Below are 24,804 nucleotides of genomic sequence, written 5' to 3' on the forward strand. Positions count from 1 at the left end.
GTCTAAAGATGTCAGCAAGGCTGGACTTTTTTCAGTGTTGTGGCAGTTTCATTTTGCTTCCATTCGTCCCATAACATCTTTTCTCATTTAAGTGCCAGCTGCTTTGGATCAGCTACAACCAAATTTTGCCAGCATTTTTTCTGAATGTGAGAATAAAGCAATTTAAATAGCCTTGTTTCATATAGCAGACCTCTTGGACAGACTTACCTGTACTCTGATATGTATTGTCTATTTCCTCATAGTTTAAAAGAAGTTTTAAGAAAGCTATTCGTTTATACCCAGGACATTTTTTTATCCTTCTCAGTCCAATGCTAGTGTAATAATTATTATTAGTGTTCATGGAACCTACCCAAAATTTATTTTTTGGAACACTAACCAAAACTGTGCACTCAAAGTAAAGTGTAACAGCTTTTTTAGCACATAGCAGTATTATGCATGTAGGAGCTAATGGGGCACACCGCTTTCTGTGGGTGCTGGAGGGACCTCCTTTCCAAAACATAACATTGTCAACGCTGTCCCTTTAGTATCACTTTTGGAGCTTCATAGCAGACACTTTTCCTTCAGTCCCTCAATGCACTATGCAGGAATTCCTGCATACACTGGTTTGTTTGGTGGGATTTTGTTAGTGGGGGGGGGGGGTGTTGCTAAATCTGTGTGAAAAAAGCGTTCCAAGTTTTCAGGTTTCATTGTGACTCACCATCTCCCATCACTGAAAGAGCTTAATAACAAAGCAGTGAGATGATTTTTAAAAATGCAGACCAGGTCTCTAGGACACAAAAAGCCACAAGCAGAGCAAATACAAAGCAGAATGCCAGCTTGGCCGTAACAGCTGGATAGCTTTCTGTTTGCCACTCAGACATCCTGTCTGTCAGAAGGGGGAAACCAGAGTTCATCAAGACAGCTTGCCTTCCAGGTGACACCCAGCCTGATAGAAGTGACACTTTGTATGTGATTGACACAGGTAACAGCAGGAAATCCCTCTGTCTGAGCATGTTGATAACAGAAAATTCCTTCTGCATGAAGGGTTTCTGCCACAATAAGTGGGCTTGCGTGAAATGATTTAAGGTACAAGAATATAGCTGTGTTATTGTTAAAAATACTGTTTCCAGCCAAAATCAGCCAACTGCTGTGCAGTCTTGTAACAAATTCTAGTCCCTGTGTCAAGGAACTTAACGCACACTGAATAGGATGTACATATAAATAGCTGTCACAACAAATGGACAGGAAAACAGGGTGGACACAGAGTGATCATATGGAGTCATGGACCTGCTAGAGCAGGTCCAGAGGAGAGTCGGGGGCTGGAGCCCCTCTCCTATGGAGACAGGCTGGGAGAGTTGGGGTTGTTCAGCCTGGGGAGGAGAAGGCTCCGGGGAGACCTAATTGCAACCATTCAATATAGAAAGGGGTCTCAGAAGAAGGACTGAGAGAGACTTCTACGAAGGCCTGTGGTGACAGGCAAGGGACAACAGTTCTAAACTGAAAGAGGGTAGGTTTAGATTGGACATAGGGAGGGGGTTTTTATGATGTGGGCGGCGAGGCGCTGGCCCAGGCTGCCCAGAGCAGCTGTGGGTGCCCCATCCCTGGCAGTGCTCAAGGCCAGGCTGGATGGGGCTGGGGGCAGCCTGGACTGGGGGGAGGGGGCCCTGCACAGGGCACGGAGTGGGACTGGGTGGGCTTCGAGGTCCCTGCCAACCCAAACCGTTCTGTGAGTCTATGATTTAGCTTTTATGCTGGGGGGCAAAGGAAGGTATTTCTGTTTCACAGGGGTTTGAAGTTGGTTTCATTAAGAAGGAACTTCCAGAATATCCGTATTTCTCTTGTCTTCAACCAAACCAAATTCCATAGGTTTTCCTTTGAAGCAGTATGATTCTTTTCAGAAATGTCTTCTGTCAGTCTTTGCCCATCCCACAAGGCAGACATTGGGCTGTAACAGCAGTCCTCAACCCTTGCGTGTTCCTCCTGCAGGGCAGAGCTCCCAGAGCCAAGACACCATTTACCCCTTGGGGTTATTTCTTCTGGAGTGCACTGCCAGTAGTTGGTAGGGGATGCCAATGCGATGGGCTTTGGCTGAGCCAGCCCCAGCCAGGTGAAGGGACCCCTGTCCGACTCCCTGACGCACTACAAAGTAGCAAAGGATGAGTTAATATTCCTGTCTTTCAGCTCAGGAAGAAAAGCTGGGAAATTTTAGGGATTTTACTGATTTACTGAGGCTAGCTCCTCATACAAGTCTTATGAGGAGCGGCTGAAGGAGCTGGGAGTGTTTAGCTTGGAGAGGAGGGACCTTATCACTCTCTACAGCTCCCAGACAGGGGCTGTAGGCAGGTAGGGGTCTGTCTCTTCCCCCAGGTAGGGAGTAATAATAAGCGACAGGACAAGAGGGAATGGCCTCAAGTTGCACCAGGGGAGGTTTAGAATGGATATCTGGAAAAATTTCTTTGCCAAAAGGGCTGTCAATCATTGGAACAGGCTGCCCAGGGAGGTGGTGGGGTCACCATCCCTGGGGGTATTTAAAAGACACGTAGATGTGGCACTTGGGGACATGGGTTAGTGGTGGGCTTGGCAGTGATGGGTTAACAGTTGGACTTGATGATCTCAAAGGTCTTTTCCAATCTATTCCAAACAATTCAATCATTCTGTGATCCCATAGGCACAGTCTGAGTTAAACAGGCACTGTCCTCTTCCCGACTGGAAGTGGTGTGCAGACTGACCACTATTATCTTGACATTCTCCACACAGGGACAGATAAGGAGTTGCAGTGATATGATTTAACCTTTAATGTCACTAAAATTCTCCTGTCAGTAGCTTTTCATGTTGCTTATTGCAAAGCCACAGTTCTACTAGGTCTTTACCTACACCTCTATAAACTTAAAGTTGTTTGTTTACACATTCAGTTTTGTTTTAAAAATATTTTAGTGAGAGGGTACTGCTTGATTTCTGTGAATTGTAACTGACAAATAGCTTTTTATTTTTATATTATGCATATTTTAAGCAAAAGCTTTGATGCACTCTTACCTGTGGATGAGTTGTCTTAAGTTTGATGATAGCCTTTGATAATTTTCTGATGATGATATCTTAATTTACACAGTGTCTGTGAATAAATATTAAGGTAACATAAAAGAGAATACAGTAAGTGTTACTATGTTGAATACTTCACTGATGCAGCAAATGTTTTTTTTCTTTTATCCTGAATCATTTTATTTTTTCTTTTTTTTGTCATAGTGCCTTTGACTTGGTAAACATTCATCTTTTCCATGATGCTTCCAATTTAATTGCTTGGGAAACAAGCCCATCGGTTTACTCAGGAATACGGCATAAGGCTCTTGGCTATGTACTTGATAGGTATGTATTAGTCTTTACTAGCCTTTTTCAAGCTACTGTGTTCACAAGGAGCGTATAAAAGATGCTTCCAAAGGCACACTCAGAAATGTAGAGATTTTTATTCTGCAAACTGAAAATGGTCGCTTCTTGTTAGAGTTTTCTAGATAGTGCCAATTACAGATCAGTTTATGACACATTTTTAAACTAAATTGCCGAGATTGGAGAATCTCTCTAAAGTCACCAGAACTCGTGGAGTAGAAAGCAGGTTTGTTAATTAAATATGTTAGTTAGATTACCTTCTTTTTAGCCTGTGTGGATTCTAATAAAGCTACCATTCAAGTACGTTTTCGGTTAAAGAGTAATAGAATAATTCCAGTTGGAAGGGACCTCTGGGAGTCTCTTGTTCATCCTCCTGCTCAGAGCATGGCTGACTTCAACATCGGATCAGGTTGTTCAAGCCTTATATCCAGCTGAGTTTTGAAAAGCTCCATGCATGGTGATTTGTAGCTTCTCCGGGCCACTTATTACTGTGTTTGTGGCTACCTTCATTGTGACACTTCTTCTCCCTAATATCCAGTCAGAATTTCCCTCAGAGCAGTTGGTGTCCACCACCCCTCGTTTTCTGGTGTGCATTGCTGAGGAGTCTGGCTCTGTCTTTTCCATAACTACCAAATAGCTAAAGCCAGCAAGAAAACCCTCCCATAGCCATCATTTCTGTAAACTGAACAAGTTCAGCTCTTCCAGCCTCTCCTTGTAAGCCACGAGCTCCAGCCCCCTCGTGTTTTACTTTCAGTACTAGCTGAGCGCCATAGTCATCAAGCAGCAACACAGCATTTGTCTATATATTAACATATATATATAGACAGTTGTTAATAACATCATGGTTTATAATGGTGTTACAGAGTTGATTCATCTGATGGGTGGTACAGTACAAAGGATAGTTCCAAAAATACACAACAATTTACAGCTGCCCTAATTAGCAGTTTAAAGTCAGAAAAAAAGACAGCTTTTTCTTGAGTAAGAGATAATTATTTCTGCATGGGCATACGTGTATTGGGAAAGTAAGCAGGTATTTCTCTAACAACGTGCTCCTTGACTTCATGCTTGCCTGAGAAATAGAGCTTTAAAATGTCTCTTCCAAGCACCCGTGGCATGCACTGCAATCTGTGGCACAAGATGGGGCTTAAAACAAACTGCTTGGGCTGGAAAAAATAAAAGCAGAGCACTTGATGTGCTGTTTTCCCACCCTGATCCCTGGTGCCCAGCAGCCCCCAGCAGTGTACCACGTACCAGGGCTGCCTCGGGCAGCAGGTGCCAACACGTGCCAGGCGCAGAGAGCTCTGCAGCGAGACCCCAGGCAGGCATGGGACTGCTGCCGCCTTTCCCCATGGCAAAGCTTGGGCAAGAGTCGCATGGCTGGTCTTGCTGCAGGGCAGCGAGTGCTGTGGTGTGGGAAGCCCCAGCCCAGCCAGTGGGTGCTGAGCCCCGTCCCACCACCCAGCACAGACCGGCGGTGGGTGCCATGTCGGTGGCGAGGGCTAGCACACTGCGGCTAGCTGAGGGGAGGAGAGCTGGTGCCTGGGACTCATGGGGAGTCACTGCTCAGCACAACTTGGACCGTGGTCAAGGGTGCCAGAGGAAGGATGGGTTCGATTATCTCTTCCTTGTGGCACTTGCTTGCAGCCTTCCCTATGCACAGCAAATGCAGCAAGGAATTCCCCAGGAACAAGTAACTGTTTACTCTCGTGACTCTCTGGCAGCAACCTAGAAGTTTAAAGGCACTCCTGAACCAAACTCAGTTACGCGTTGAGAAATACCTTTGTGTATGCAGTGTTGTCACATTTTGCTACTTAGATTTTCACTGAAAAAGGTTCTGAAATGTGGAATGGAGTATGCATACCTTTTCAATCACATTCTGTCCGAAGTTTTATTTCTTTCTGTAAGTTTTATCTTACTTAAAGACAGACAGATATTTTAGCAAAAGAGACTGCTTTTTCCACTATGTATAAAACGTATAAAGAATTGCTTTTCCTGTGCACCCCAGCAGAGGGCTAAGCAAGAATTTCTCAAAAACAGGCATTTATTTTCACTTTTGGGAGTGATACAAGGATGAAGAGAAAGAAACTAATATGTCTCCTCTTGCATCACTTTTAAAACCTGTTCAAATCATCAGAAAAGACTGTAGGCACTTGGAAGGTTTGCAGATAGGTGGCGTGCAGTGGTTTATAAAAGATGCCTTATTTAGGGGACAGAGGCACAGTAAGATCAGGATCTACTCTCAGTGCAGTTTGAGACACAGATTTTTGAGTTCTGTTACAGAGAGGAGTGTGGGAAAGGCCTATTTGTATTTCATTTTGTCTTGGCTCCATTGGTCTCATTTCCTTTTCTTATGCTTAGCATGAGGGAACTTCAGCAAACCTGTATAAACCTTTTGCATTATTTATTGCACACTTGTTTACAGCATACAGTGTGCTTCATTAGCTAATTTTGCCTTTGGACCTCCCACGATGCCCTGGCAAGGGTAAGGTAATAAGACTGTAGTATTAGTGTCAGCTGTGGGTCAGAGATGTCATGATGGTATATCATTAAAATGTGACACTGCCAAAAACTGCCCCAACTCCCCTGTCCTTAGAAAAGAAAACCTTCGATCCGAGGTTGCACGCTACTACTGTGAGCTTGCATTCAGATGAATTGTTCATTTTGAGAGAGCAGCCAGCCGCAGATCCGGACCTCCATAGTGAAATGATGGGCTGACTCGCACAAAAGGGGAGTTCTGTAAGAGCAGTGAATAATGGGAAACCCCTTTCATCGGCATCGCTAACCTTTTGGCAGCCACCAGCAAACTCTATTCTGATCTGCTGATTGGGGAGGACAATACACTGAAGCTCACTTTGAATGAATGCTACCACCAACAGTGTCCCCATTCAGAGGGTTTTGGGAACCATCTTTGACCATTGTCTGCCATCACTCCTTCAGACAGTAGGAAAAGGGAAAGTGAGAGCGTCTATAGGGGGAAAAGTACTTCTTTTCTTGGCTTTAATCTCTCTTTAAAGCTTCATAGATCTACATTTCCAGCTGAGCTACTGGAACTATGCAGTGTCAGATAAATACAGAGGAGAGAGGTTTCAAGCTGAGCTTTTAAATCCCCTTATCTGCATGAACTAATAATGCAGATTTAGTGCTGTTAAAAACAGAGACTGATAAGTCTTTTCCTTTAAAGCCTTTTAACTGCTAAAGGGCATTTAACAGCAATGCAGTTCAAACCCAGCGAACAATACTGAGAAGGAAAACAGTTTAATGAGCTAAACCTTCACTGAATGAAACAGAAACACCTTCTCACAGTTGATTTAGGTCACTGTGGAAGTAAGTGAAAGCGCAGTTCTGTTCAGGCTGCATCTTCATAAACATGAGTTAAGTACGGCCTTTTCATGTAAGGTAAAAACTATCAGAGGACTTCGGAATACAAAAAAGAAAAGAGTGTGCAAATAAAGCTCAAATGAGTTAGTTTAACTGTTAAAATCATCAGGGAAGTTGGTTTCTGCAAAATTATTTTAACTACAGGTTTCAGCACATAGGCATGAAGCTCACAGCATCTCTAAATTACTGAGAAGAGGAGGGGCTGGGGGGGGGGGAAACAAAGGGAAAAGTGTCAAGTGAATGATTTAAAAGTTGCCACGAAAAGTTTTCTCCTGAGGGAATCTATTAATATAGTAACATCTTTGGGGAGTAGAAAGGTTTAATCTTACAGTTGTGTTCAGAAGTAATTTAGCTTTAAGAATGTTAAAAATTAATTATGTAGCGAGAAGAATGCTTTTAAAGACAGCTAGCTGGTATGTGCTGAGCCGGATTGTTTTTAGCATTTGCTGTTTATCGAGCGTGAAGAAAATGTGGTGCTAGATAGACTCTTTAAAGACTAAGAGAGTTGGAATTACACTGGTGTTAAGCAAATATTTGCTTGTATATTTACAAACACATACACAGTATATATGTAGAAAATTGGCATGTGTAATGAGTCTTTGTCAATGCTAATGTAAACTGAAACTAAATTCCCAGAAGTCAGTTACGTTGTTCTGGATAGACACAGATACAATCAAAACTGAATTTGTTTTACAACTGAGAATAAGAACACCTGCTTTATATTTTGTGCGGAAAAAAATTCTTCCAGGCCCATTTTGGATAATTCCTGTATACAGTTAGTCCTATTTGCACAATACTTGCTCCTGGGTATTTTTCTAAAGTTGACGGGTTTAAGCTACACATGAGAGTAAGAAAGGAGACGTAGTTTACATTTTAGTTTAGTCTTTCATCATCTGTTATAATTAATGCTTGTGCATATGTCATTAATTAATCATATTGGCATATTAGTCATGTCCTTTAGACACTTGCTGGGGAAAAGTGTCTACTGAGCTTAATAGCCTGGCTGGGGAATGAGTAGAAGCTGTAGGATAGGGCTCTTTAAAAGTGTTAGAAGAGAGTTTGCGAAGGGCAAGGACGTGAGATGTTAGCCTGATACTATGGTTCTTGGTGTGCCAGCCATTTAAACTTCCTGAAATTATCTAGAGCATTTAGATCCATAAAATGAATGGTGGTTTTTTTTTTAAGAAAGTGACAGTGCTCTTCTGTTTTCCTATTGAAATGTTCCCGGGCCTAGTTCAACAGAAACATTTTTACATTACAACTGTGAAATCTTGGCATAAAGCTCCCCTTTGTGCCCTTCATTATTTTCTCACAAATATAGTCCATTGTCACATAGCTGAAGTTAATTTGATCAACATTGGGACATTTAACTTTTATGTCTGGTCAAAGGGGCTGTTTCATGCTCATTTTGGGTATTCAAAAGAAATGATTGCCAGAAAAATAATGTTACTATTAACAATTCAGAGCAATTAGTTTCCCAGGGAGAGACGATGTGATGCACGGCTCCACACAACTATTCTTTGTCATTTTATGGATGCTCATCAGTCAACTGTCACATCTTCTCAAAGACCCCTCCAATCTAAATGTTTCTCTTTGGGCTTTTCCCAGAACTAGCAGCTGAATGAGCAAAAGAAAAGCCACTTAGTTTCTAGGCAAAGGAAAACTTCACTCTAAAGATCTGGGTCATTTGAGAAGATCCTAGGAGTAGCTCGCTTTTGCGGGTTTGAGATTTTTTTTTAAATTTTATTTATTTTTTGCACAGTGATTTTAACATCAAGTGAAAACTTTCTGTAATCATGTGCCTTCAAACGTTTAGTGAAATTTCTCTGTGTTCAGATAGAATGCACTCCCAGGGCAAGTAAACCTTCCATCCAAATGTCTTCTAACAAAGGTTTAAAACCCTAGATCGAATTCAAAAAGACAGCTTTTCATTACACACCCTGAGGCTCATCTCATTAATATTCAGTCATCCCCTCCTTTAAACAAAGGTTAAGTGCTCTCAAAATTAGCGTGTTTGTATAATATGCTCTTTAAAGAGTAAATCCAGCAAAATTGTCTTGTTACTTTCAACCTGTCAAATACAGTCAAAGACACTTTTTCCTTGCTTCTTGTTTTTCTGCTGGCTCGAACCTTTGCATGTTTGATGCAGTTGTCAAAAATTTAACTTGTATGTCCTTCCTGTTTACACAAACACATTTAGAATTTTAGTTAGATTATATTTTTAGCAGAAAAATAACTTTGTCCCTGTGGGCATTGTAATGGAAAATAGTCATGATTATAAATTTAAGGACACAATACATGCATTTCCATAGTAAGTGAGTGATGATTTCTGATAGTCCTAGCCAGTCCTAGTCCTTATTCTGTTATTTTCAGCATATGGAGCTCTTTTTTTTCTTCTTCTTCTTGGCATTAATTAATTACAGAACAGATTAATAATAAATTTGCAGCATTTATTATTCAGATTGTAAATTAAAGATCTGGTTTTTTCTATCATGATAAAAAGAAGTCTGTGTAAACAATAGCAGGTTTGGAAGCAAAGATCTGACTGGAGAATCAGCAATCCAAAATCCGGGACTTGTAAGCACTTGCAGGTGCTTACACCTGCACAGAAAGGTGTCACTTAAAAAAATAATAGTGTGGATACACTAAGTCACTCTTCACTTTATCTGCCTAATGTGAATAGAATTGTGGCTCTTTTGGAAGAAATGCTGAAAATAGTAGCTCTGAGGTTTCCTGGAGGGGGTTTTGACATTTGTTTTCACAAAAGCAAACTCACTGTGCTATGGTGTGGGTCACAGTAAGGGATTGCCAAGTCTGCTTGTGAGCTGGGACCACTTCTAGTGACACTCTTGAGCCTCCACCTCATCTGTCATAAGGGCTTTACTCCTTTTTACCTGTTTTCCAGTAATAGGTTCTCCTGGAGCTGCCTCAGTTGGCTACCATGTCTTTCTAGTAGAATATAACTGATGTAACTACAGGCTAGATCGGATGTATTGTAAAAAAATACCACTCCCAGTAGAATTTGTGTAATTAAACACAGGCAATTGAAGAAAAGGGAGAATGCCTCTTAAAAATGAAACGGCAGCAAATAACTTGTTGCCTGCTTGAGTTTGCTCTGAAAAACAGCGTTATATGAGAATGTGCAGAGTGTGTCACATTCTCATTGAGTTATATTTCTCTTTTTTACTGTAATTTGTCCTGTAGATAGTCTAGAGCTAGGTAAAGAGCAGTCATTAGTGTCTAGCTAAAGGTGACACTCACATCAGCATTCATTGTGGTTTGTGTCTTTTGAAATGTTCTATTGTATAGCCATATAATCTTCCAGGATAGCTATGATTCAATTAAGAAGAATCTATATGGGCTGTTGATCCAGTTTTTATTTATTTGCAGAGAAATGAAAATAAATGGCTATTGTTATTTTATTTACAATGCTCACTGTAAGATGGTGCTATGAGCTAATAGTTATAAAACGGAGAAATGGTTGGAAGAGCCCCATTCTGCTTCCATTTGAGCCTGTGGGCACTAAGTGAATAACCATCTTTCAACATTTTTTCTCGCATAGGAAGGTAGGATCACTATGTAAGAAGGTTGTTGTCTCTGAGTCTTGTATTGTGTGTCCTGGAAAGATGCATATTCACCCTAACAGGTAAATAACCAGATGCAAGTTACAGCATTTTTAGCTACTTCTCTGTACAAGTGCTGAAGTAGTTGCAGACAGACTTGGCAGATATTCTTCTAGACAGGTAAATAGTTGGAACTGCCTCACCTTTTGTGAAAGCTTCTTTATCTTTCTTCAGCTGGTGTAGGGTTTAAGATGCAGCTAAGATGATTCCATTTCTCACTCCAACAAGGAGAATAGTCGTGCTATCTGGATATCCACCAGAATTTTCTTTGTTCAAACCGAATGTTGACAGCTCTAATTTTTTTAATCGGTGTGCTCTTTTGAAAGAGAGGGGGGTTTCCCTTCTCTTTAACACTTCAAATGATTCTGTCATGCCACCCCTCATTTGTTTCCTCTCGTAGCTCAGTAGTCCACTGTACTGCGATTTTCAAAGGGATAAATGCCCAAGCTAACAATTAAGTATGTAAAATATGTTGCTGGTTAGCTTTCTTAACATCAAGCATTTTTTTAATCCTTTGCGAGTGAAGTCTTTCTGTATTTCTAATAATTTGCATTGCCCTTTTCCAGAAGTGGTTGGTTCTATTTTTAATTTGCAGTCCCTTCCCTTTGAACCTAGCTGTTTCGGCTCCAGCAAGCCGATGTCACTAGCAGCTCACCGAGACGTGGCCAGTGTCCTGTCACCTTCCACTGTCCCCTTTGCCCATGCGGCCATCCTCAGGAGGTCAGACTGGGAAGGGCGTTTGGTGCAAGTCTGGTGAGATACAAGTCTGGCAAGATCTCTTAATCATTCTACCACTTTTCACATTGATGAACTGTTTAGGACATAGAGTGCCTCTGTTTTGAATCTTTCTAGATTTGTCACAAAAAATACTTTTCCCAGCCTTAATGGGTTAAGATCAGTATCCCATTGCCTTGTATCCTGGTTATTTTCTGGTTTGCTATTTGCGCTTTTAACACCATGAACCCAGGATTTTTGCTTTGCTCCCCCACATCCAAGCCCTGCAGAACAGTAAGCAAGAATGGCAACATCCCAGTCTTCACGCAAATTGAAATAGGGCAGTTATCTGCTGCCTGCTTATGGCCACGTGTTACCAACATTGAGGAGTTCCAGAAGTTACGTGGAAGAACTTTAATCTTCCATGACGGGGTAAAGGAAGATTCAAAAAGATGTGCCATTTCTCTGGTTTCTTCTTGTCATTTTCTCTTACATCAGATGAAGAGCAGGAAAATATCTTTGTAACATAACACCAGAGCCATAGCATTGTATTTCCCTGTAGCAAAATTGACAAGTCCTTACATCATTATACATGGCTGCTATTTCATTAGGCGAATGTCAGTGTCAGGTAAGATCATGGTTTTGTCAATATAATGAGAATACCAGTCAAGTGAGGAAAAAGTCACAATTTTCCAGCTCTAAAAATTGATTTTTATTGCTCTTCTTGTAATCCTTTCTTTGGATTAAGTATTTATTATTGATGTGGTCTTTCTTTTAATCTTAATAGCTGCTGACATTGTAATTAATTAAAAAATACAACATTTTTGCCCAAATGGCACTATATTGAAATTAAAAGTGAGCATCACATATTAGTTAAATAGCCCTGGCAGATGTCTTGAGTGCTAAGGTGATTGCCTAAGCTTCTTGACAATTCCCTTCATCTTGCTGTATGCTGCTTGACCTTTTGAGATGTTTTGGTGTTATTAATAGGTTTTAGCTATTATATCAGAAAGAACAAGGCACAAAAATATGATAAACTTTATCTTTTTAATGACAGTACAACACCACCTTAGGCATGCCAATGAAGGCATTTACATCACATCTTTTAAGGCACACTTAGCCAGCCACCAGGTAACTTTTACTCAGAATTAATGGGGAATTTTCTGGAATTTGTCTCTAAATGTGTATCTGAGAAAGCAAAATGGTGCAAGCTCAGTGCCAACTGTGCTGCAGAAGGGAGGCAACGCGCTAAAGAGATTACAGGGTTCTGTTTCAAAGCTTTCTCTAAAACCTCTGCTGGAGGTGGATTCCCCCATGGATCAGTTCTTGAGGTGCACTTTTGACTGAAACTTATAAAGCAAAAAAGTAATGAGGATAGGAACGGCAGGAATCTTGAAAGGCCACACAGCACTTGTCTGTCTATTTTTGTATAAGCAAAAGTTTAACATTTCCATTCTCTCGATCTTCAGTTCCTTAACGCAGCAGAAGACAGGTTTCACTCGTCGTTCCTTTACTTTCCACCAGAAGTCACTGCAGGAGTTGTTATTTACCTCTGGCATTTATAGATACATGGAGAAGAAAGTGTGTATAACCTTCTTATCCATAGGTCACCTGCTACCTCCATACTAGCTCTTGGCTCCCACCGACGGGATGGTCAAGTCACTTTCTGCTTTTTGGGGGGTGTTTGTCCCCTTTCTAGACATTGAACTTGGGCAGGGGGTCCAGGCTCTCATGCTGCAGGCGGTAAGGGTGCAACCTGCCCTGCCGGCTCGAGCTCCGAGCTGTTCCCTGAACGCTTCACTGATGGCTGAGCGGTGAAAGGGTTTTACCACCCACGCAGAGACGTAAGCCAGCATTACTTTTGCTAGATTCAGATCAAAACAGAACCTGTGGCTCAAAGCACTGCTTGGGTCCAGAAGAAACAAGATTAGCAGTTTAACCTAAGAAATTATTGCTGCACCGACACTGTGCTGTCCTCTCTTCTCGGCATGTAGTTGTGATTTTTGTGTTCCTTCACTTAGGAAAGGGCATTTTATATAGGTAGTCACATGTTCTCCATAAAAGCAGCTTTTGTACCTTTAATTCCTCTGCATGGATCATGTGCAAAAATAAGATTGGGGAAGGACAATATCTTGCCCCAGAAGTTGTACAAGAAATACGGAAGTGCTCATACTAGCTAGTATGTAGCTTAAACACATTGAGTTATTACAAAAATTTGCTCACTGAATAAAATATGGCTTGACCCTTGGATTGTTTCTTCCCAAGAAACGTGACGGTGTCCCTCCTTCTCTTCCATTCAGCCTGCTTGGCAGAGCTGCAAGTTTTTTGTTTTGTTTTGTTATGTTATTGTTGTGTTTAAAAAACAAAACAAAACAAAAAAAAGCCCTCAAGCCCCTCTTTTCAGCAGTGTCAAGTTAGGATGAATTGGCCAGGGAGGCATGTTTATAGACTGTGTGAAGAACTTTGTCTTTGTGTGGGAATGCTGGTGACACTGGTATGGCTTGCCTGAATGAACTGCGATGACGCGGCTAATAAGGTGTCCTGCTGAGCGCCGCAGCAGCCTTTCTCAGACCTCCCACTTAATGCCATTCAGCTCCAGCTCAGTGTAGCTAATTTTTCCCATTCCCTCAATTCTTTAGGTCTCCTTACAAACAGAAAAGTCAACTTTCACACCGAGGAGAAGATAAGTGCTTTAGGAAATAATCGTGTAAACAGAATGTTACCTTCTGACCTGATGCTGATACCTTGGTCTGGGACAAAACCCATCTGGCTATTGCATTAGACATGGCTGTTAAAGGAATAATGCTGCTGATCCTCCTTACAAAGTACCCTGAGAAATGGTTTAGCCAAATCACAGTGCCTCTTGTCACACTGAATCATGTTCAGCTGCTCTCTTCCATGACCAAATTGCTGATATTTAGCCGCTTCCTTGTCTTCTCCTTTCTTGCAACAGTATGGGAGGACAAGTAAGAAAGCAAGGGAAAGTTGGTCATGTTTCTGATTGCCCTATTACTTTCTGGCTGAATTTCAGTGCTTTGAACATATATACGGTACACCATACATTTTTTACAAAACGGTGCATTTCATGAAGTAACTTTAATTATAATTACTATAATGAGGACTTTATTTTAATGTAAATTACAAAAAAATTCAGTGATTCCAATAACACAGAACCATTCGTTTTAAGATTGCACTAAGCAATTCCTTTTGGTGTTCTGTGTAGAGACTAAAATTAATAGCTAGACCCAGATTTCCAGTAGTATCGAGAAGAAGAACTTCTGCCTCTTTCTTGTTCTAGGCTTGGTAGGAATATGGCATCCAGATCTCCTAAGTGGTTTTGAAAAAATCTTATCCTTCACAATCCATTTAGCTGTCACTGCCACCCAGATTGAGCAGTCTGTCTTTACGTCAAAGTGATTTGACATACCCTAGGCTTCAAGACCAAACCCTGAGCATTTTTCGCTTCTCCTGTGGCATTCATTTGACTTCTTTTTAGGTTTGCCTACTGCACAGGTCCAGCCGGCCCCTCTCTGAGCCGGGTAATGCTTCTGTCACAGGCAGGCTGATCTAGCTCAAACTAAAGCTATTCAGCATCATAGCTCAGAGGGTTTCAGAGGTTTCTCATAATTCTCCTCATGCACCCAGAATAACAGTTTTTGTCACAGGTCTTCAGGAAAATGTGTAGGGGACTGCCATGCTAAAAAGCACTGGTGAATGGAGGTCGTTTTGCTGGAAGTCTTCCCAACACAGCAGAGCAAGTACATTTCCAGTGCAGACACAGCAACTTCGTTCTGGGGTTGTAAAGCAGTTGCTGATACCCTGTGTGAGGCCATCTGCAGTTGTTAGACCAAAATAAGAATTAAACATATTTATTTTGTAGCAAAGAAATCACTACAGTAATTTAACATTAGTTAGCACCCTTACCAGTGAAGTTTACTCCTTAAATAAAAGTGTGAACCATGGATCTGACTCATCAAAACATATAAGCATGTGACTAACTTTGGCTGTAAACTACTTGAAAGTTACAATAGCTTGAGCTTGAGCGTTTCCTTCTTATATTACTATGCTGTCATGTCTAAAAAGCCGTTCAACTCTATTTCAAAAACTGTCTGCAGTCTGCCTCTTCCCAAAGTACAGGAGAATTTGAAAAGAAATCAGAGGATAACCCAACCAGTTCAGAAGACTTTCAGTGTAGAGCCATCCATTAAAAACATAGGATTAGTTTGAAATTGGCAAAGTAATTAAGGTAATGTCTTCCAAGTGTGAAGTTTCTAATACTATTATCAAGGACTTCTCATGCAATTAAAAGTCCTGTGTTTGTGGAACTAGTAGACGAGAAATAATCTATGGTATTTATATTTGTGTGCTTTAAGAGTTTAACAAGGTCATCAATAAACCTATTTATAAGTGGCATTTTTTCCAATGATCCTTGTTTGCCATATTGAATTTTTTATTTTGATTTCCAAAATGTACAGAAGTAGAAGGTATTTCTTTGGTATGTTCTAAGTGCAAATAAACTCTTTTCTCATAAGCAATACCTTCTGGAGCAAGAACGAAGGATGAGAACAGCGGATGCATTCTCCCAGCCTTTTCAAAGGGAAGACTTCTTTCTGTAAAGGAACAGCTGTAAACTTTCGAAAAGTTTTCTATTTTATTCGCATTCAAGCATTGGATACATCCTCATTGCTCATCATCTCTTCGTAGCCCTGCACAGGTCACAACAAGCAGCATAGCTAGTTAAGGCATTGATGATTTTTTGTTTGCTCTTACATATAGAGTTGTGGAAGTGAAATAATAAATATTTGCAGCTTCTCTACAGTCATGAAATTTTTACCTGAATCACCTGTTTTGTCACAGGCTATTTAGAAAAGTTGTGCGGGAAAGAATAGAGCCATAAAGTATGTTGAAGCCCTCCAAGATAATCTGGTAGTCAGCAAGTACAATTTAAAGGAAACAGCACTAGGTCCTCCCGCTAAAAACACAAGATTAATGCTGGTGACATGGGTTGGATGTTTTCTTTTTATATGATTCAGATTTATCACTCAGTTGACTGATTCATGGCAACATTTTTAAGGGATTATTTGATTCATGGTTAAAGGAAGGGTATTGTTGTTGAAACAAATGGCAAAGTAAAATAACTCAGATTCATTTACTTGCACACATGATGAACTGTATATATTTGTGGCTTACAACGCGGAAACAAGGGGAATGGAACACTTTTGTTGAGCTATTACTCCCGTTCCAACACCTTCACTGTGTGTCCTGGGTGCTGGCAAGACTCACTGTGTTTTGCAGTATTCGAGTTCCATCTAAGTCCCCCCAGTGCCTTTTCTGCATGTTCCTGGGGGAGGAAATATTGCTGTACTCTTCTTTATTGCCATCTCCTTTGCTAACTTGGAGTCTGATTCTAAAAGCACAATCAAGAAGATTAGTTCTTGTGCAGCTGATGCAGTGCAATTGTAGGCACCAGTAAGTATTTCAAAATAGAGCTATCAGAGTACCAAATTGCAGAAATAATTCTAAGAAACTCCTGAACTAATGATAAGTTTCAATGGCAAGGACAGTAGGTTACATACATGTATTAAGTTGAGTCATTTAAAGTATATTTTATTGTTAGGTAGCCCAGATCATTTAATAAGGACATAAATGTGTATATCCCTTCCTATACCACTGTTGGTAATTTTACTGTACACCTAAATTTCACCACCTGTGAAAAGGCAATACGTCAGAAGCCACTTAAAGCATCATTCTTGAAAAGTAACATTTGGACTATTTTCCTTTGGTCTGGCATGAGACACTCTTTCTAAAATGTCCAACAAGACAAACTACAAGGGGAGAAACTGGTTAAAATTACCAATTTTAAAGCAGCATTGATTTGTATGCAAATCGTGTTTCAATTGGATAATGTGCAAGACTATGAAATGACTGAATTTTAATTAATTGATCAGAAGCAGACTGATCAGCTGTTTTGTTCAGTTATGTTAGGAGACATTTTAACTGGCTATTTTTGGAATAGTCTGTTTATTTGGCAAATACGTCTTTGCATAATACAATCACAGGCATCATTCTCATAATATCAAATCATTTTAAGAGGCCTTCTCTAGACCTTGATGTCATTCCTGCAATATCTGTCATTTCTTTGTCAGCAGTAAATGGCAATGAGAAAAGCCGGGACTAAGATACGAATCAGGAAAGCTGGCGAAGCAAAATCAGTTTTTCTTACGTTTAAGTTGCATATCAGATTTTGCAATTACAGTGTTAGCAAATTGTGGTAATGTAAATGGTTTAACTTTTAAGTTCTCATTTTCCTTTAATGTGCCACGAGAGCACTAATCAAACTAATGTTATGTACAGGTCAAGAGTGACAGCTTTTTCTCAGTGCTTGCTGGGAGCTGACAGTAGATAGTATTTATTAACAGTACCTGCAATAATTTGTCAGCTGAATGGAGGATTTGGAGATTTTCATACCAGAAAAAGATAAGTCTTTGCAAGAGATTTTGCTTCAAATGATCACTACCTTAGGTCCAATGCACATTCATTTTTCAATAGAGTAGTATTCCTTATGTAATAGATTACTGTTGACTAAAAATGTGAGGGTTTTTTTAAGAGGAGAAGCAGTATCTCACTGTAAATCCTATGTTGTATCTCTTTATAGCTTTGAAAAGTCAAGATGGCAGTAATGTATGAAAACTTTTAAAGCCATTTGAAACAAATGCCTCCTTGCTGGGCAGTATTGTTCCAGGAAGCTTACTTGCTGTGCATTACTTGGTAATCCTTCACCTATCTATATGGGTCCTTCCCTCTGGCTCCGTTGGGGTTTCTGGCATCGTAACGCTTATGTATTTATATATTCTCAGAAAGTACACAGTGTATTGCATTTGTTCCTTATTTCTTATATACTGTACACCTAGTATAACATTGCAGTTTTTTATGCGTTTTGTCTGCATATATTCTTTGTAGCTGTAGCTGTCACATTTGAAGTATTTTGTATCTTCCTCGGCTACTGACAGGAAATTAATTGTATTGATTCCTGTTTTGAAGTAAGCGTGAATCAGTGGATTTCCAAATGCCAAGATCTCTGGAAGCATGTAAAATTGTACATTGTCAGGGGTACCAGCCAGTAGCTGTTAATAATAGATAAGCTAATAATAGAATAACAATTTTTAATAATACAAGATCTGAAAGATGAACAGTAATGCCTTATCTCCCTGTTTAGTACTGAGCAAAGGCTTGAGAAAAAAGTCCACCTTTACTCCACATCTGGAAAGATCAACTTTTAGGTGTTAGCTACAGCCTCAGTAAAAATCTGCTTTGAACAAAAAGGAGATATGTCCTTCTAAGAACTATAACTGATCCAGGAAAAACCTCATAGATCAGTCACTATCATTGTGATATTAATGTTTAGCCCTAACATGCCACTTTTCATGCAGTTCTTGGAGTACTAACAATCACTGGTAAACATTACGATCATGATCTTACAGATGAGTGAACTCAAAGGTAGATGTATTTTGAACTCGCCACTAATTTGGGGTTCCTGGTTCTTGTATGCCCAGCCCAAAGCATATACTTAAACTTTCAGAGGTGTGGAGTACTCCGTGATGTCTCAAGATTTCTGTGATGCCACTTCTGCATTATTTGTACTAACTGCTGCAAACTTGCTTTCCTCCGAATTGCCAGACAGGGGAAATCAAATGCATGATGTTACTGGGGCTGGAGATAGAATTGCCTAAGCAAAGGAAATCAGCCCAAAACCACGGCTAACAAATTGGTCCAGTATAAACTGGTGGGTTTGTTCATTCCAGTAATTATTTCAGAGATTGTGCTTAGACGATAAGATATGTGTGTTTGTGCATCCTCACATACACGTAAAGCTCAATGACAGGTTTGTTTTGTTTTGTTTTGTTTTCCAGAATTATAGATCAGCGATTTGAGAAAGTCTCGTATTTTGTCTTTGGAGATTTCAACTTTAGACTGGATGCCAAAGCAGTAGTAGAGGTAGGACTTCTATTTTTCTTCTGTTGGAGACCCTACCAGGTTTGATGTCTCAAATATTTTTTCCTGTGGAAAAGTTAAAGTGACTTAACAAACTAATCTTAATATTGACATCAGACTTAGCTAAGAGGACTTTGAACAGGAACATCTGACAGGTAACTAAAGATCACTGTTGTGAATCTGCTGAAGCAATTAAGAAGAGCACAGCTGACAAGCTGCATTTTTCCTCAGTAGCAGTGTGTAAAGTGAGTATCAGCTGTAGATGCCAGGGGGCTGCAGCATCCACAGAAAGGAGAAAACCTGGGTACCTATCTAAGATGAGACCTGGAGTCTTCACAATGCATGCAGGAGTCCCTTCCTTCAGCCAGTGTGCAGATTCCTGGTTTGAAATCTCTTAGGACTTCAGCACAGGATAGCACATTTCTGTTGTATGTTTGTGATTCTGTCATATGTTTATAGCTGACAGTGAATCTCACAATCATTTACTGCAAGGAGAGTAAGTGCTGGTTTATATTTCTATGGGGTGCGGGGGGGGGGGGGGGGGGGGGGCGGGGAGGGAAGAGAGGCATTTCCTAAATGTGATAGAACTCCACACTTCAGTTTGTGTAAACCTTTGTGACAGTAGCATCTTAGTGTGGAAGGGTGACTGGAAGATTTGTATAAAGCCCAAAAGAATGCACTAGTAAACCTTTTTCATCAAGAGTTGAGATTATCTTGACTTTACTGCTAAAGCTCAGCTCCAGGTAACATGGGGTCAGAAATAATATCCAGGTTGAAAACCAATTTAATCTCATGGTTTTCACACTTTAATTCTCAGAGAAACCGCAGTGTCTTCTCGGTGTCCTTGAGGACAGGCATGTATCTTCTAAACCAAAAGCTTTTATTTTGTAAATCAAGTGGCCAGTGTGTCAAAGCTGGCTACCCTTCATACAGATGTGGTACAGTTCTCCTTCCTTACATGATGATTAGTCCTTCATCTGTGGAAAAACAGGAGTTTGTCATTACAGTACTGTCTATGTAGCTAATAACTTTCTTCATGGAGTTCTTTATACATTGCAATCATTTAAACAACAAACTTAAAGCATAATTGAAATGAAATTCAAGTTACTGATTCAGAATATGCAGCTTCATACTGCATATGTTAAGGACTAAATCCTGCTTTGCTACACTGCGGTTACCATAGTTATCATCAGTGTTTATATATATAGTTTACTTGTTTTTGAAATATTATGCCTGGTTTTTATTCCCTAGTGGTGCAATAGTATTACTGAGAATGCTTTTGTCTGAAAACACTTCTATCAATCATGCTGCAGCAGAATTCTCTCCTCCACCCAGTACTGATGAAGGGCACTTTAAGTTTTTCCTAACTTACTAACTGCCTAGGAATCTGCAGGATTGAAGCTACAGGGAATGCTTTCTTTATTACCAATAGATTAAGATACCTTCATTTATATATGTGAGTTTCAAAGTGATCCACTTCCAACAAAATTATGTCACTAACCGTAGATCATGCATACCGAGTGAACTGCACAACAGGTTGTAAGAGTACAGTTGATTTTTAGTCCCGACACAGTAATTTTCATCTTATGAATGCTTTACCAATGTCAATTAATGCTGTTGCATACAAGCATGCAAGGTGTAATTTGAAAATGAATCAAATTAGTTTACCCACTCTTCCTTGGTAAGGTACATGCATGTGTGAATGTAAAAAGCATTAGACTAATAGATGTTTTCTATTGCTTTCTTTGAGAAGTAGCCTATCCCGTTAACCAGAACTTCACTCAGCTACTTTGCAACTTCAATTAAACAGAAGTAAAGTTGATCTAGAAACTTCCACATGTAATTTACATATGCTCGGTTAAAGTCATGTTGAGTTTGGTTTGTAGCTGTCTGCATTTTGTATGGTCTATAAACTGGTATGCATAAGCTCCAAAAGATAAAAGAAATGGTTCTCTCGTGCAGTTTACTGCACAGTAGTAACAGTACAGGCAATGCGTCTTTGACAGCATCTTAACACCAGAACAGTCATGAATGAATCCATAGTAAGCGTGTAACACTCTGTTTTGATAATAAAGTCTAGGCTCCTAGGAGACAGACCAGTTTCTAAAGTCTAATTTGGAAGGGCAGAGTTACAAACTACCTCTGGCAGGCGTTATTCTAGATAGGACCTAATGGTTTGATTGTATCTAAGATGTATAAGATCCAATTCAAATCACTTCACAGACTAGTTTATAAACAGTGTTTCTCAGCTGTGCCATTTTTCCAGAGCTGGCCGAGGGCATAGTGCTTGAGCAAGGCCATGTACAACTGGCAGTGGCAGAACAGGAACAAAAATGGCCAAAGGTGATTGCTTCCTTCGCGCTCAGTGCCAGCCAAAGCATTAGCCTGTGCTCATGTGGGAACCTCACACTCCAAAAAATATCGTGGTCTCTTCTGGCATTTTAAACATGTGCCTATGCAAGTTGATATTAACCATTCTTTCAACTATTCAGCAGTGTAGTTAATACTAGGAATTTTAAGGGTTAATTCATTGACCTGTCATCTTTGTATATATTACTCAATTTATCTCTGCTTTTCTTGCTGACCTTTTGAATTTCCTCTTGAGACCACAGTGTGCTGAATGCTTGGACACTGTTATACTGTGAGCAATACATGTGTTGCGGAAACGTAGACTGTGCTTGTACCAAAGACAAAAAGTAAAGTATGTTTCTAAAGGATTTCTCAATTAAACCATTGATAGAGAGAATCTGAGAGCGTTTCAGATGTGGAGTCCAGACACTGAAGTGCAGTATGCTAAATCAGATGCCAAAAATGTTGTGCTTATTAATTCATAATTAATAGACAACAAATCATTAATATATAATTTATTAAACATTTTCCGGGAACCTTCATCTAAAGTCATATTGATTTCCTTGCTAGGAAAATCTGCTTTACTGTTGTTGGAGTAATCCAGGGGTGGGGGGGATCAATAAAACAGGTAAAGGCTTCTGGCGATTCTGAGATCCTTGTGCATTAACAAGTGCATTGCCTAGAGGGATGAACTGGCAAGAAAGAAATAGGATGTCTGTAGCATAACAAGCATAGAAAATACAATTTTTTTATAGTACATTTGAATTATAGTCTGAGCATAATTTGTAGCTTGGCATGATGACATTCAGAGGAATACCTACAGCTCATCCATTTAAAGCATTTTAAAGTTGTCCTCAGCCTGAAAAGGGCCAATAAGGTTCCATTTTAATCTAGTTTTCTTGGGACGATGTGTGATTCCAAATACAAGGAGTAGGAGGGGACCTGGAATCACAAGGTTTTTTTCCTGAAGTCTCAGACATTTGTATGCTCTGAGTGTGTGGTGGCCATCAAGGGCATTGGGGTCTCTTTGCCACGTCTCAGCTAGCGACATCCCATCTTGGCCGTGGCTGTGAGATCTCGTAAGGCATGCTTGATGCCACCCTCTCTTGGGGACTGGCTAAAGACCCCAGCCACTAGTTTACTGAAAATACACAAACAGAAGTGTAAATGCTCCTACCTCTTAATTATAAAGGTTTAGTATTGCTGTAGTAATAAGCCTCAGAAGTTTGTTTTATAGCTAAATCCCTGGCAAATCACCTCTCTGGCTCGCTGCAGCAACAAGCTGAAGAGTAAACATCACCTCATTACTTTGTCGCCCACACACAAAATCAGTGGCTTGATCCAGTGCTCTCTCAATTGGCATCTGCTTTGTCACAGTTCAGACACTGTAGGTGCAGGTTTTTGCCTGTTACCCTGTTATGGACAGCGAGTCCAGCTCTGCTCGCCCAGGAGGCAGCGGGCTGCCCGGGATGCAGGACCGCAGAGGGGACCTGGGCTGCCCTGGCCGAGCTCACCCCGGGGCCTCTGCTTCAGGGGGAGTTCTGGGCGACCCTGTTTGGGGTCCAGCACTCTGACTTGACTTGCTTCTGTCAAGGTACGCTTTAAATTACTCGCAGGGTTTGGTGCTGTTTTTTCTTGGGTGGGTGCATAAGGTTGCTGCATGGCAAGGAATTGGCAGTGCTGTGGTTTGCCTGCTGTGTTCAGCTGGTGAACACCTACCTGACCCTGGTGGGAGATGCCTTTTGTCCTGAACAATGTGTCTCTGGGCTAACCCGCCAGCTGATTTGTAAAGGCTGAGTGCTATTGCTGAGGTAGCGTGAGTGAATCTTCCTAATGTCTATGCTGAACTAGTTCCCGATCTGTTCATTGGGGGCTTGATCCTGACACATCCTGCTGGCTCTGCCTAGCTGAGCTGTGAGGTCAGTCCTTCTCCATAAGACAGATAAACACCACTCTTTTGTTACTGTAAAACATCCAGAAGGTGCCTCTTAGAAGGCACCACGTTTCTGCAGATCTGTTGTAGACCCATTCAGGCTGGCAAATTACGGACACTTTTGCACTGCTGCTTGTGATATGTTTTGCTGGCATGGCATTCATTTAGTGCTGAACAGCTTCAGTTCATCATTCTTTGGTTTGAAGGGTTTCCAGAAATAAACTTTGAAAGTAGGAAAGGTATTTAGTAAGGTAATACACAGAAAAAAAAGATTTATGTTTCAAGTTTTGATCATTTTAAGCTGTAAGATCTTACTTTTTCTTCTGACAGTCAGCTAAATTCAATTAACCTTACAAACACAAAGTTGGCCAAGTATTTTGCTGCTGTTTAAATTCAAAGATTTGCCTACTGAATGTTTTTGAAATGCTGGATTTTTTGGGTGGTAGAGCATTCTAATTATTTGCCCATTGCTTCCAGGTGTCTTCCAGCACATCTATTCCCATCATGCTATGGAAATGTTTACAACATACACACAATTACTATAAACTTTTATATTAGTTTGACTGTGAATTCTAGTATGTATCAGCTTCTCTGCAATGTCTGTAATACAAGTATTGTCACGGCATTTCATGGAAGCATGAATTTGTGATGTTTCTTTGTGTAGAAGATCGTCTCCTATAATTTTTCCAGAGGTTCTGCTCTCCCTGTGTTTTAAACATAAACAGATAGGTCACTGTAATCTTTGTGGTTATCAGAAATACATTGCAAATTTATAGTAGTGTGTGTGACATGGAAAAAGGCTTGATGAGGTGACTTTTTTTGATTGAGTGGTGAGTCACTGGCCCAGGCTGCCCAGAGCAGCTGTGGGTGCCCCATCCCTGGCAGTGCTCAAGGCCAGGCTGGATGGGGCTGGGGGCAGCCTGGGCTGGGGGGAGGGGGCCCTGCCCACAGCACGGGGTGGGACTGGGTGGGCTTTATGGTCCCTTCCAAACCAAACCGTTCTGTGAGTCTATGACTTTAAAGAAATCTTTCGCAGCAATGAGGTATACTGTAGGCTGAAGTCAAATAATATTCCAGAAATTTAAAAATTATTATGTTAGTGGTTTGGTTCTTCAAAAAAGGTAACAGGGTAAATGCTTGGAGGTTCTGAATTAAACAAGTCTAGTTGACAATCATCTTATTAAAGCTAGGATACTAAAATGTCTGAAGCACGTTAAGGTTAAGAAGGGAACCAAAGTTTGTGGAGGGATAAATGAGAGTTTTTATTACAAAGAACTGAGTATGACAGGTTATTATTGTTTGGTACGAGAAATTAAGGTAAATTAAGTTACTGTGAGTGAATGCATGGAAGAAGCACGTTAAATCTTATCTGTCAGTCCCTGAGAGCGAGCAGCTTATTACCTGCTGTGACTGCTGAAGACCACGCAAGGATTCACTCTGTGATGGGTCCAAGGCCAT

At 40.5% G+C, this 24,804-nt stretch overlaps 1 protein-coding gene across 3 annotated transcripts in view; it reads left to right on the forward strand.

The window, feature by feature from the left end:
* INPP5A (inositol polyphosphate-5-phosphatase A) overlaps nt 1–24,804 on the forward strand; it is a 262,018-nt gene that overhangs the window by 159,220 nt on the left and 77,994 nt on the right. For all 3 annotated transcript variants that reach the window (XM_040606001.1, XM_040606000.1, XM_040606002.1), the window contains exons 8-9: nt 3,220–3,339; nt 18,983–19,067. In XM_040606001.1, the coding sequence (XP_040461935.1) occupies nt 3,220–3,339; nt 18,983–19,067 (205 nt within the window). The remainder of the gene's footprint in view (nt 1–3,219; nt 3,340–18,982; nt 19,068–24,804) is intronic.

Source organism: Falco naumanni, chromosome 9 (assembly GCF_017639655.2).
Source record: "Falco naumanni isolate bFalNau1 chromosome 9, bFalNau1.pat, whole genome shotgun sequence".
Lineage (NCBI taxonomy): Eukaryota > Metazoa > Chordata > Aves > Falconiformes > Falconidae > Falco > Falco naumanni.